This window comes from Lichenostomus cassidix, chromosome 2, assembly GCF_008360975.1.
Source record: "Lichenostomus cassidix isolate B80296 chromosome 2, HeHo_3.0, whole genome shotgun sequence".
NCBI lineage: Eukaryota > Metazoa > Chordata > Aves > Passeriformes > Meliphagidae > Lichenostomus > Lichenostomus cassidix.
In genome coordinates this window covers 15945942-15959942 of record NC_139482.1, presented here as the reverse complement: position 1 = coordinate 15959942, position 14001 = coordinate 15945942, and the positions used below count along the sequence as shown (strand labels likewise).

General features: G+C 46.4%; 1 protein-coding gene across 1 annotated transcript; it reads right to left on the bottom strand.

Annotated features, from left to right (window-relative positions):
• Positions 1 to 2000: 2000 nt before the first annotated feature.
• LOC146440860 (patched domain-containing protein 3-like) lies at positions 2001 to 6607 on the bottom strand. Its single transcript, XM_085050462.1, has 4 exons — positions 5757 to 6607; positions 5415 to 5536; positions 4302 to 4447; positions 2001 to 3648 (listed from the first exon to the last, which is right to left on the bottom strand). Exons 1-4 carry the CDS (start codon positions 6489 to 6491, stop codon positions 2051 to 2053), a joined length of 2601 nt encoding a protein of 866 aa, XP_084906588.1. The 5' UTR covers positions 6492 to 6607; the 3' UTR covers positions 2001 to 2050.
• Positions 6608 to 14001: the final 7394 nt, after the last annotated feature.

Sequence of the window (14001 nt, the reverse complement as noted above, 5' to 3'; positions counted from 1 at the left end):
GTGGCCTGCTCCTTCTGGCTGCTTCCTACTCTGTGATGACCTGAGTCAGCTCAAGTGTCAGTTTTCTAAATGTTAATCCTTTAAACTGGCTGTGAAGTTAGAGCAACCAAGCCATTCCTAACTTTCTGCCCTCTTGGTCTGCTTGGAAATTTTGATTAAAAGCAAGGGGAGTTATTTTTGCTTTTACAACGTGGCCAAACCATGAGAGGTGAGAGTATGCACTTTAAATAGACTGCTCTCTCTACTTCCCTCAGAAGTAGGTTTCCCTTTTCTTTTTCCAAAAATATGACTTCCATTCTAGTGTTTATTAAGAGGCCTTCCTCTGGCATTGGCCAACATGAGAGCAATAGCTGCTCCTTCCACAGCATTGTCAGTGCAGAAATGGCTGCAACAATTGCCATTAGCACACTAGTATGGACCATGAAACGTTTATTGGAAGCAGGGAAGATTCTAGTGAATGGGATTGGGGTTTTGTTTTGTTTTTTCCCATATCTAGCTTTGTGGTTAGTGCCCCATCCTGGAAATTTAATACTGCTAGCTGTAATTCTGAGATTCTGAGCTCAGGAGCAGATTTCTTCTAAGACTGTTTTCAGTCTGTCACTACTCTCAGAAGCTGTTCTGGAGGAAACAGAAGGATCCTGCCCTGTCTACTGGGTCTCATGAATCTGGCCAGAAATCACAGGAAACAGAGGCAGACCCTGTCATATTTGCTCAGTCAGAAGAAACCCACCACAGCAGCAGATTTGACCTGAATGGATTAATAAGTTCTACACCAATTTTCCCAGAATTACAAGCATCAGTTACCACCATTCATTTTATTTCCAATGGGTTGTTCATGATATTGGCAACAAATTGTGAATTGATTTTCACCTACTGCCTTGTCCCCATAGGTTAGATGACCACTTCATATATTAGCTCTTACTCAGGGAAAGCTCCTTTGCTCTACTGCCACATCACAGGATGGGTTGTCACTGATGAACACAATGGAATTCACAGGTTTACAGTTTTAGGACCAACCTGCTTAAACCTGAGTTGCTTTTTCATTTTGTCTAAATCAGAGTGTGATTCTCTCTAGTGAATTCTTGCCCTGCCATACCATGGCACAGCGTCTTCCACGGGAGCTACTCCACGCAGGTTCAATAACCTACAGCACATCCCTTTGCAAACTGCAGCCAGCAGAAGGTACACACAAAGTTCTTAAAGGTACCAAATGCTCAACCTTAGCTACAAAACGGGACACCAAGAAAAGGCTTGAATAGAAAATGTGAGTCAGCCTGGGGTGAGTCTTCCCAAAGGGTTTCTCGTGCTGCATTAGGACCCTAAGCAGATTTTGTCTCCTGGGGGCTTATGAGTTACTGCATTCTGAGACAGTTCTGACCTCTTGTAATTTTGCTGTAAAACATCCAGATTTGAGCCTCTTGGGCAAATATTGTCTTCCAGCTCAGTGCTGGGACGAGTTACAGCATCAAGGCAAACAGGGAGGAAATACAGTCTTGTGGGAGTTACTCTTCCCCACTGTAAACATGTCCTGTAAACATGTAACATAGTCCATTAAGCTGGTGCCGTGGTCAGTGTTTATAATAATTTTAATACATTCAGTAAACACAAAAAAATTACTTAATAACATTAAGATGTTGAGGCAAGCACACACAAAAATGAGAAAGGCAAATTCCATCTGTAAGTTTAAATTTCTTCTGTTATTTTCCTTGCTCGGCTTTTCTGAAGCCTTTGCTTCCCTGTTGCGTTTATTTTTTTGTCCTTCATTTTCTTCATTTCTTATATTCTGACAGTCACTGCATTTGAATCCTCATATAATAAATATAAATTATAATACATTAAACTTAGTCACGAACCATCCTTATAATTTCTCAAGCTCATCTCTAGTTTTTTAGATTTGGTGTTGGATGATCTGCCAAAGTTTCCAAAAAACGTTAAAAACACTGGAATAAAAACAAAACCATGAAGAGCCCCCAACAAAATGACAAGGAACATGATCTGACAGTCACTGCATTTGAATCCTCATATAATAAATAGAATACATTAAACTTAGTCACAAACTATCCTTATAATTTCTCAAGCTCATCTCTAGTTTTTTAGATTTGCTGTTGGATGATCTGCCAAAGTTTCCAAAAAATGTTAAAAACACTGGAATAAAAACAAGACCGTGAAGAGCCCCAAACAAAATGACAAGGAACATGATCTTGAAGAACGTCCTGAAGATGTAGGTGTTTGCTGCAGCCAGGACAACTACTCCTAATATTGTAGAAACTGCACCTTGTAATACAGGGTAACCTAGCAGGGACAGAGCTTCAATTGCTTTTTTATTGGCTGATGACTCTCCACTCGTAACAAAGGCATAGGAAATGTGAGCAGAAAAATCTACTGAAAACCCTATGCAAATGACCAGGTTGATCATGGAAATGGAATCGAGGTTGACGTTCCAGAATGTCATGAAAGCAGCAACACCAACTATAACAGAGGCTATGGCAAAAGTCACCCACAAGCAGCACAGTGGGTTGGGGATGAGCAGAAGGGACACAACGAGCATCGCCCCGGCAGCAACAACAACGTTCTGAACAGTGTTCTGCACTATCACCAGGTATTGGTCGTAGTAGATGAAGGCTGGGTGATACACCTTCATTGGAATGCTGCACTGCTTGGCTGCCTCTCTTAACTGATTGAGGAGATTCTTCTCATCCACGGCTGACGTCACGTTCACTGTCTGGATGAAGAAACGCGAAGCTTCTATTTCATCCTGAGTCTTATTTATGTCCCACTCAAAACTGGAATGAATTCTGAACAGTATATTTAAGTTATTAAGGAAGTGAGTCTTATCGTTTATATTTACCGAACCCTTTTCAGCAACTTCTGTGTATACTCTCAGCCATGACTCTGAGTGGTTCTTATCTACATAGGAAATGTCCTCTAAATTCTGAGCACAGCTCTCAATGCCAAGACGAACAGTCTCATTCCAGTAATCTACACTCTCAGTAATGACAACCATGACCCTGGGTCCGTATGTCGAGAAGTATTTCTCATCATCATCATAGTATGGAATAACATAGGAGTGATCATTTGCCAGATTTCGGAGATCAATGCCTTCCCTGACCTGAGTACAGCCATAAACACTGCCCCCCAAATACGTTCCATACAGCAACACCACGAGCAGCTTGATCCATTTATTTGTAACAAAAGGGCCATAATACTTTTTAAAGAATAGGCTCATTGGATGCTCACCTTCTGGCTGAGATGGCTGCCTAGAACAGCTGCCGATACAGCAAGCATTGTACAAGCAGGAGTTCTCAGCCGGATCTTGACCTACTCCCACACGCATACAGGTCAGCCAGTGTCGGTTGCCTTGCTCCCGTTTATGATTTAACACAAGAATTGCCCCAAAGAAGGTCATGGTATACACATAGCAGAAGACAAAAGCTGTGCCTGTATAGAGGCAAAAAGACCTCACAGATGGAAAAGCAGTCCACGTGCCAATGAAGAAGGCCAAAACATCTGTCAGAGTGGTGATGGTCACAGAAAGTGCTGCCTCTCCATAAGTCTCAGCCAGCAGAGATTTAACATTGGATTTGTCTTTTTTCCTTGAACTTTGTTCCCAGGAAGCAATCATGATGAACATGTCATCAACACCAACCCCTGCAGGAGGAGAGACTGTTAACACTGCACTGCAAAAGGCAGCTTCCACCAACACCCAACAAAACTACATTATTAATCACAACTGAGTCTGCCTAAAATTTTGAAAAAGGAAGTTAGGCTACTAACATTGTTCTAGTGCTGTTGTAAGTTGCAAGAGAATGTGGAAAACAGATCCTCTTTGTGTAGCTGAATGCATTATCTTTCAGCACCTCCTGGTGACCTGATGGGTTGTTGATCCCTCACCAACTCTGCTGAAGGACTGTGCACACCCACTGCATCTCTGACAAGTGTCTTGTAGCTGATGTCCATGCGTCCCCTGATATAGATGACAGAGATTTCAAAAGCATCACATATTCTGATGCTCAGCTATTCCTATCACTGGAAGCAACCCCATTATCTCTGGAATCTCTTCTTCAGCACTGCAGCAACTTAGATCAATAATTTCATTTTCTGTCTTCAGCAGACAGAAGAGCTGAGGGGTTCCCCTACCTGTAGGTGCTTTGAGGCAGCTACACCTCTGGGTATCTTCTCCCCTCACCTCAGGAGAAAATGTTGTATTATCTGACATTTACATCATAAAAGACGACACCATTAGGTTGTTTTAACTTCACTTTAGTCTTTGTATGTGAATCCAACTCACTTTTTCTACTTACCCAGAATCAGGAACGGTGCATTTGCTACAGTGACCACAAATGGCACCCCACAGAAGAGCATCAATCCAAAGCTGCTTAATACAGCTAAGCCAGAAGAGAGCACTCCACAGCTTGCAAGCCAGATATTATTTCTTATACAGCTCAGTCTGAAAATATTTCAAGAAATATCTTAGTTATCTGTAAAATATTTCACTAAGGTGTTTGGCATGAGAAGTGCACAGATACCAGCGACGCCCCCTCTCAGAAGAACTTTTGATGAAAGCTGCTAGGAGAGTTCCCAGGTGTCAGCCATGCACAAAATCAATTTCTGTAGGAGGTATTATACATATTATTCCCACCGGCCAACTATATTCAGAAGAGTAAAGGTGTGTACTGATCTTTGCCTCAACAACAAATGATGACTGAATGAAGATATGCAAGTTCTACCAGTGAGGCTAGACTTAAAGTGACCAAAAAATTATTAATTTCTAGAAGCTCTTTGATTTTACATGAGTTCTTGCTGTAGCATATTAGTGGAAGCACCTTTCAAGAAAGTGCCATGTAGAGAAACTTTCTCAGCAGGCAGATTGGCTACCAGCCTTTTGCCAAGACGCCCCTGAGGGCTGGCTCGAGCATTCACCAAGAAATGCTCTAATGGCTATGACGCTTGATGCAAGCACTAAACCAGGCAGCCCATCGTGAGAGTAGAATTTTTTTAAAGTATAGGACACAATCACTGCTGTACGGTAGTTCAATGTACAATGGTTCACTTTCCATCAGCACAAAGGGCTGGATAAGTTCTCTGTGGACAGCAGGTAAGGCTCTGACTCTACTAGCAAGCAGAACAACTAAGGCTGTACCCAGATTTGCAGGAATATATGAAGTTACTGCTCATCGACCTGAACCTTAACTAAATACTGAACACTTGTTCAGGTTTTCATCTGCCATCCAAGCAGCTGGGAAGTACACATAGGTAGATAGGAAAAAGCAAACAAATACATTTTGCCTATAAAATGTCAGAGGAGGTCTACAGCTTCAAGAATGCCTTCACTCAGCATGTGCAGAAACTAACTGAGGAAGGTAAAGGACAGCAGAGATCACGTCTCATTGAGCCAAAGCTTAGAGACATTTTACCTTAGGCAAGAGATGATTGCAAAGGTTATTGTAAAGAAATACGTTATGGAGAAGAGCGGGATCACACTCTTGGTATTTTCTTCAAACTCCTGTTGTCTGGACAGCGAGGTAAAGTAGGTCACCTGCCGTTAAAACAAGAAGGAAAGAAACAATGAAGCACTTTTCTTCTTAGTCTTTGTACACATGCACAGGCAAGGCGAAACCTCATGTTGGCAGAGGAGCATTGCTGTCGCCCTCGCAACCCGCCCGCCTTCTCCCGCCACCGTCTCCGTTCCTTTCCCTTCGGCCACGGGGCTGCCCGGACATTTGGGGCTCCGCAGCGCCGCACCCGCCCGGCGTTACCTGAATGGAGCTGAGGCGCAACTCTGCCACTTTGGACGAGATGCTCCGCAGGAAGCTCTGCAGCCACTGCCGGCTGTCCTGTGCCTCGGGGCCATCCTCCCGCAGGTAATACATCAGCTTCAGGGCCCGCGCCCTCCGCACCCGCCCGCCGTCCGTCTCCACGCCGCCCAGCGCGGCCCCCAGGAAGACGCCGCTGTTGACGGGGAAGGAGAGGCTCCCCGGGTCGGGCGGTGCCGCATCGCCCGAGCCGGGCGACAGCAGCGGGTTGGGGCTGACGCAGCCGCCGGCGGTGCGGGCGCAGAGCCGCTCGTATTCGGCGTCGCGCACGGCCGCGTTCAGCAGCAGCACCTCTGCCCACGCCGCCGGGTCCAGGACCGAGGTCCCGTTCGTCGCCACGGCGATGAGGGAGGCGTAGGCGCCCTCGGTGGGCAGCCGCGGGGCGGAGAAGCGCTCCGAGTCGTTGGGTGGGAAGTGCCGCCGCACGAAGTCGCGCTCGGCCTTGGCGGGACCCCAGGTCGGCGTGAACTGCTCCTCGATGTCGTTCGCCTGCCGCTGCGGCAGGAAGATGAAGCCGGCGCCCAGCCCGCCCGACAGCAGCAGCGGCACCAGCACGAAGAGCCAGGGCCAGGCGGCCACGCCGCTCGCCAGCCCTTCGAAGAGCCGGCGCAGCGGCCGCTCCACGCAGTCGGTGTTGCGGCAGGAGCAGCGCTCCGCGGCGTCCCGCGGCTCCGCCATGGGCGAGGCGGGCGCGTCCCACGGTGAGGCCCGACGGTGCGGTCTGTGCAGGCGCCGGAGGACAGGAGAGGGACAGGGAGAGGAGAAGGAGAAGAGAGGTAGAAGAGTGGATACCCCCGCCCTCGCCTGTCAGGACCTCGGACCGCGTTTTTCAACGGGCGGAGCCGCCCTCGCCGTGACTCAGCGGGGCTTCCGCCGCCTCTTCGGGACTGACAAGGCGGGCCGGGAGGGCAGACCAGGCTCCCCCAGCCGCGCCCCGCCCCGGGTTCGTGTCCCCCCGCTCTCCTGCCCTCCCCCGGCTCTGGCCCCGCGGGGTCCAGGCGGGCCGGGGCATTGCGTGGCAGCGCCCGCCGCGCTGAGCCGCTGTCGGGAGTCCGGCTCAGGCTCCGGGCAGACCCTGCCGCTGCCCGGCACAGCCCCGCGCCTACATTTCATCGTCTAGACGTCACCGGCTTTTTTAGTGTTTTCCCCGAAACTGCTGCCGTCGTTTCCCCGAAACTTCACTACTGTGCATTATTCTTCCATCAGAGACAGTGGTGATGTACATCTTGCAGTGTTTGCTCTCTCAGTGTACAGGTTTTTGAAACGGGAAAGTGACAGGGGAAGAAGTAAGACTTTGAAACCAGGGTTAGCGATTGTGATTGGCAGGTGACAAGAATATCACTGGTGTGATGTGCCAGACCTTTATGCAGTAGCAATGATAGAAAGGATCTTTCCAAGTCTAAAACCTACCCTGCAGCCTGGTATTCTTGACACTGGTGACAGTGATTTGAGTGTCTTCTGGCTGAGAAGGACATTAAGCTCAGATGTGACAGTGCCAGTGAGGTGTCCAGATAATCAGCTAATATCTAACAGGCATACACTTCTCCTTGCCTGGGAAAGAACCAACTTGAAAAAGGAAGAAAATGAGAGTTGATTCTTTTTTTTCCTTCCTTCCTTCCTTCCTTCCTTCCTTCCTTCCTTCCTTCCTTCCTTCCTTCCTTCCTTCCTTCCTTCCTTCCTTCCTTCCTTCCTTCCTTCCTTCCTTCCTTCCTTCCTTCCTTCCTTCCTTCCTTCCTTCCTTCCTTCCCCTTCCTTCCTCCTCCTTCCTTCCCCTTCCTTCCTTCCTTCCTTCCTTCCTTCCTTCCTTCCTTCCTTCCTTCCTTCCTTCCTTCCTTCCTTCCTTCCTTCCTTCCTTTCTTCCTTCCTTCCTTCCTTCCTTCCTTCCTTCCTTCCTTCCTTCCTTCCTTCCTTCCTTCCTTCCTTCCTTCATTCCTTCCTTCCTTCCTTCCTTCCTTCCTTCCTTCCTTCCTTCCTTCCTTCCTTCCTTCCTTCCTCTGATATAGCAGGTCAGGGACTAACATTCCAATTACCATGCCAAGTGTACAATAAAAGTTTGTGACTTTTTGCAGACCCTTTAACTTATGTAATTCCTTTCAACCATTTACTAATCTTGGATGCTCCCTTCCCCTAAGGGTGTGGTATCACATTTTTGGCATCATGGACAGGATACCGTGGTTAAAGGGGTCCGTCCATTCCGGTAATCACTGCTGAATTCCAGACAGGTAGTGATGGGAAGAATATAAGGTGTGCCCAACTCCCCCGGGCACAGAATGCAAATAGAAATTGATATAGCCCTGAGGCAGTGGTTGAATGGATAAATGTTGTGTTAAGTGAACAAAAGGTATGAAAGGAGAAATATAAAGCAGTTTTAGGTACAATTTTTTGCCCAAAAGGAGAGATATGCCAACAAGCAGGCAGAGGAAGAAATTATTTGATCTCTGCAGGATTTGGTGAAAGGACAGCAGGATCAGTTAAATGAGAGAGGAAATAGGCTTCGGTAGCAAGTGTTGAACGCTGCCGAGCGCGATGGTGAAAGGGAGTGCAGGCTGCTCGCTGCTGAGCGCCGTCAGGAAAAGGAGGAGAGGCTGCCGGCGGAGGCGTTGCTTGGAGCGCTCCAAGAGGCTGCAGGCACAGGGGCTGCTCGCAGCTCGGCAGGGTCGGGAAAGGGACAGTGAGCTGCAGGCGGAGGCAATGCTTGCGGAACGCTATGGGGAAAAACAAAAGAGGCGGAGGCATTGAGAAGCGGATGTCAGCAACTCACTTTGCAATTAAGGTTCATATTGAAAACGTTCTGGGTTTTGATATTTCGTGCCTTTAACCGTCTCTGTGCTAATTTTTGCGGAACTGGTAAGTCAAACTCAGGGAGCATCCCACCCAGGGAGGGCAACTAATTGCAGGAGCCATCCCCCAAAAAGGTGGAGGAAGCAGCAACAGCAGTACAGCAAGCACTTCGTGAATTGAAAGCTGAGATTCTGCCTGAGGAATGTCAGGGCCAAACAGCCCCTATCCGACCAAAGAGATCTTTACTATTCTACTCAGCTGTATTTAAAGAGACAGAACAGAGATATCCTGAGTGAAATAATGAACTTTTGTCACTAGCCCAAGCTGTTAAACAACTTGAGCCACTATCTGGACTAACTCCTCCAGGACTTGTATTGTTTTCTCTTCCCAGGAATGATACTGGGAATGATGCCATGCACTCCCACTGAAGATCAGGCTAACCATCAAAGGACTCCTTATCCTTCTTGCAGCAGCAATCACTGACAGCATGAATTGAATTTGGTTCACACATCAAGAAGCTCGACCCACAGGGTGGAGACCCCCACTTTTTTATTTATGCTGATCAGTATGGCAACTCTGGTACCTTCTGCACCATGCATGCTTCTCAGTTGTAGGTGCAACTTACTCTGACAGAAATTATAAAGGAGATGAAAGCAATTTGCCCGCTGAAATTCAAAAGGTAACCTGAGATAATGCAAGTAGATTTAAAAGGGAATTCCACTCTTGATGTTAACTTGTTAATTTCACTTATCACCCAAATAACAGTAAAGCCACAGTTTTTGTTTTAACAATGTACATTGTTTTGGTATATACTATATACAAAATTATTGTGTCAGAATTAAATCACAATGGAGCTGCACCCTATCCCCCGGAGCATGGAGTATGGGCCTGAGGGAATGGATGTGCCTGAGAACCTATTGAGACTTTGTACTCGTAGACAGCCTTATGGTAGATTCAAGTAATCACCCTAATGTGATTATGTGTGTGTAACTTTGTTGAAATTATGGGATGTGATTTTAGTATTCAGCTCCTGTTATATCTTATCTATTGTTATGATTTAATAATATACTTATCTATTGTTATGATTTAATTATCTATAAGATCTACAGCTACACTTATTGGAATCAATCTCACCTTGATGAGAAAGCTGCTATTGAAGCAAGCACAAGAAAAAGGACAAAAGACTTTGATTACTGTTCATCACTGTGTGGAAGAAATCTACTGGTACAAGTGATGGTACAAGTGGAAGAAAAGTGGGGAGCTCCATTGGTGGGATGTTTTATTTGGATGGTCAAACAAGATGATACATGCTTGGCATGCTTAAGAAGAGAGCTGAGAGGGATAGCTGGTGCCCCACATTTAAGCAAGTTGTACTTGCCTCTTTTCAAGATCTGTGGGGACCCAGCCACACAATCAATTAATTTCTAATATCCCCAGTGGCCTCATCTCTAGGTGGTGTCAGAATGTGCCTGACACTGTCCATTTTAGGTCCACATAAACCAGTCAAGAACAGCTATAAGAGACCAACTGAACATTAAAAAAACATGCAGATCCTGTTCAGGTGGCTGAGTTGTGTCCCTGTTGCACAGCACTCATGTTCAGATCATGTCTCAGGAGAGCAGGGGGCCTGGGATCAACCCCACCCTCAAACTGAGGTGCCAGAACCTTCTCTCTTTCACAGTAGGACCCCCCCCATCCATCTCTGGGGCATTTGGACTCTGCCAGAAGCAAGAAGAAAGAAGAGTAATTCAGCCCAGGTCTATCTCAGGCACAGCCCAAGGAGACTTCAAATGCAAACAGGACTTTGATTGTGCCCTGAGTGTCACAATGGTTCCAAGGCTGAGCAGGCTCCTAGCTGAAGAGACACCAGGGTAGAGAGAGAGTAAATGCAGTTTCTTGCATGTGTGATGTTCTGCACAACGTTTGAAATGAAGAAACAACATGTGCCTAGCTGGTGAGACTCACTGCTTCACAGCCTTTTTTTGCTGGAAAACTCCTCTTCAGTTTGCCCCCTCAGCCTCCATTTCCCTCTGCTTGGAACAGGGCTTGTCTCCTGCTCTGGCTGCAGCTGCTGTTGTCTCTGCTCACAAGCTCTGTGGTAATATTTATTTATTTCGAAAGATAGAGCTGTCCTCAGTAATGCAGATATAAACATTTTTTGCTTGGTCTCCGTATTCTTGTCTTCCAAACATTTACTGAGCCTGGAAGTGATTCCAACAGTTTTGTAGAATCATGGAATAACTTGGGCTGGAAGGATCTTTGTACACTCATCTCACCTGCAGCCTGCTCAGAGAAGGGCTGCTGGGGGTGCTAGGCCAGGTCACTCGGGGCTTTGCCCAGCTGAGTTTGGCCTTACCTCCAAGGGTGTGTATTCCAGAGCCTCTGGGTTCCAGTGTTTGACTACTTTATCATTATTTGTCCCCTCATAAATGTCAAGGTTTTGCGAGAGGGGCTGCAGGGGTGGCCTCTGTGAGCAGAGACCAGGCCTGCCCTGAGCTGATCACAGGCCCAGCTTTAGCCATGGCTGGGCTCATCCTCAGGGGAGTCTGTGGCACCTTCGGGAATGTCTTAAAGTGAGGGTGGTAAACACTAAGCAGAAGGAGAAACAAGTCCAGGGCAGGAGGAGAAGGGGGGAAGAAGTCCACACTGGAGCAGGAGGAGGGAAGAAAGAAGATGATGCCTGGGCAGGGGTTGGATCCAAGGTGTTGCTAGAGAAGGAGCTGAGAGGTGCAGCCTGGAGAAGCTGGTGCCAGTGAAGGAACCAGCATGTGTGCACTGGTCCCAGTCTCCTGCGCTGGCCACTGCCTCAGCAAAGGAGCTGAGCTTGGCCTGGGTGAGGGGACTGAGGAGAAAAAGGTCTGTGAGAGAAAGAAGTGTATGAAGGAAAGAAGGTTTTTTCCTGAGGGTTGGTTGGGTTTTTACAGTCTCCCTTGATACCAGAATCTGTAATTTATAGGTTGTTAACTGGTAAATAAAGTAAAGTAATGGAAATTCCCTGAAGAAGTAAACAGTTTTTGCCTGTGACAATATGTAACTGGAATTTCTCTGATACAATTTGTGACAGTTGGTCGTTGTCCTTTCCCAAGACATCTCTGAAAGCAGCCTGACTCTGTCTTTCCTGTGCCTTCCAATCACATGTCTGAAGAGAGGAAGAAGATGTTCCTCAACCAGACTAGATCTAGGTCCTGTGCCCTGGTGGTTGGGTGCTCCAGGATCCAACCATCATGGTGCCGCACCCAGTGAGCTGATACCTCTCTTGAGCTGTGGAGCCCTGCCCTGAGCACTGTAGTGACGATGAGGTCTTGTGCTGGATGGAGGAAGATAATCACTTTCCTTGAAGTGCTGCCTACACTCTTGCTAGTGCAGCCCCCAATGTGGTTGGCTGTCACCACCACAAGGTTGTGTTGTTGACTCATGTTCATACTCTGCTAAGTCATGCTTAGTTGCCTGGGTGGTGAATAGAGACTTAAAATAAAACTGTGTCATATAAATTCTTTCAAAATAAGGAAGAAGGCAAGTCAATAAACGTGGCATTCTTCAGTTTCTCAGTTCCATGAGTAAATATTTCCAAGCATGCACCCCTGTCTGCTCTGTGTTTCATTGGTAGAAAATATCTTTGTGATTTCTCTCCTTTCAATAAATCCTTTTAGCCTAAAGTAATTTCCTTATACAACTACAAAGATCTTTTGCAATGTTATTTGAAATAAAATGCCATGAGATAGCATTTCATAGAAGTTTTCCCAATTTCTTGGAAACCATGTCAGGAATTCTAGTTTATATGTTCTATTGTTTGGAATGTTTAGTTACACAGGAGAAATGACAATTTTTCTGTGCTTTATTTTCAGTTATGCTAATATTGTTCTTTAGCTACTTTTCATTTCTCATCTCTCTGTTTTTATGAAAAAACAGGACACTGAAATGTCATAGTTAATTGCAAAGCAGGATAAATTTCACAGAATAGTTCAGCTTGGAGAGTCATCTGGAGATATAGTCCACTGTGCCGTGCTGAAGGGTCAGCTATAGCAGGTTGCTCAGGACATTGTCCAGTCCAGTTTTGAACATCTTCAGAGGTGGATACTCCACAGCTTCTCTGGGCAACTTGTTCTGGTACCTGAGAATCCTCACTTTTTTAAAGTCTTGGTTTGAGTCTTCCTACAGAGGTAGTCTAGAAAAGTTGTAAAATCAGCTGTGAACACCAGTGTGGCCCAGATGGCTCTGAAGAAGCTAAGGACAGAATTTCTCTTTTTTGTCTATTTTTATGAAGTCTTTGAGCTCAGTGGTAGATTGTGGTGAAGTGCTACACAACCAAATCTCAGAAAGCATAGTGTATTTTCATTTCAAAGTGCAGAACTGTGTTCTTACATCAGGAAGGGATGTTTGTAATTCCAAATTCTCAGACCAGAGATGGCTTATATCTGACCTCCTCTTTGGAATTCCAGGAAAAAAGGGCATTCCCAAGTGCTTTCAGGCTGCCCTTGGAAAGTGTTTTGCCAATTGTGTGAGGCACACTGGACACCAGAATAAAACAAAGTGGCATCAAGAAGTCTTTTATCCCATTTCTTATGCCATAATGCAGCATCATTAGGCCTGTGCCATTTCTAAAGGAAATTTGACTGACCTGATCTTTACAGTGTCCGTCATAGCTCCTGACAAAGACAGAGAAGTTGTATCCTCTCCTATCCCATCCTATCCTATCCTGTCTTGTCCTGTCCTGTCCTGTCCTGTCCTAATTTCCATGCATTTGGACAGTCAGGAAAGCGAGCCCTGTGGCAAGGACAGATACCCACACATTACCAGCTAAACATCACTAACAGATATAAATTCAGTCTAGCACATCCAAATCAGATTTGTCATCATCTCAAACCCTTCAAGCCCTGCGCTGGGAGCCAAAAGAGGACTATCATGTTTTAACTCCACTCAGCAGCCAAGCTCCAGGCAGCTGCTCACTCACTCCCTCACCTGCAGGATCAGGAGAGATAACTGGAAGAACAAAAGGTAGAAAACTCATGGGCTGAGATAAAGACAGTTTAATAGGGAAAGCAAAATCTGTGCAAACAAGCAAAGCAAACTAGGAAATTAATTCACTGCTTTCCATGGACAGGTAGGTGCATGTTCAGCCATTGCCAGGAGAGCAGAGCCCCATCACATGCAATAGTTACTTGGGAAGACAAATGCCATCACTCCAAATGTATTGTGTCTCCCCTACCCCTTCCTCATTTTTCTCCCCAGCTTTATGTACTGAGCATGATGTCATATGGTATGGAGTATCCCTTTGGTCATTTTGGGTCACCTGCCCCAGCTGTGTACAGTCAGAGCCTCCTGTGCACCCCCAACTTCCTTGCCAGAGTGGCAGTACAAAACGCAGAAAAGGCCTCGGCTCTGTGTAAGCCCTGCTCAGCAATCATTT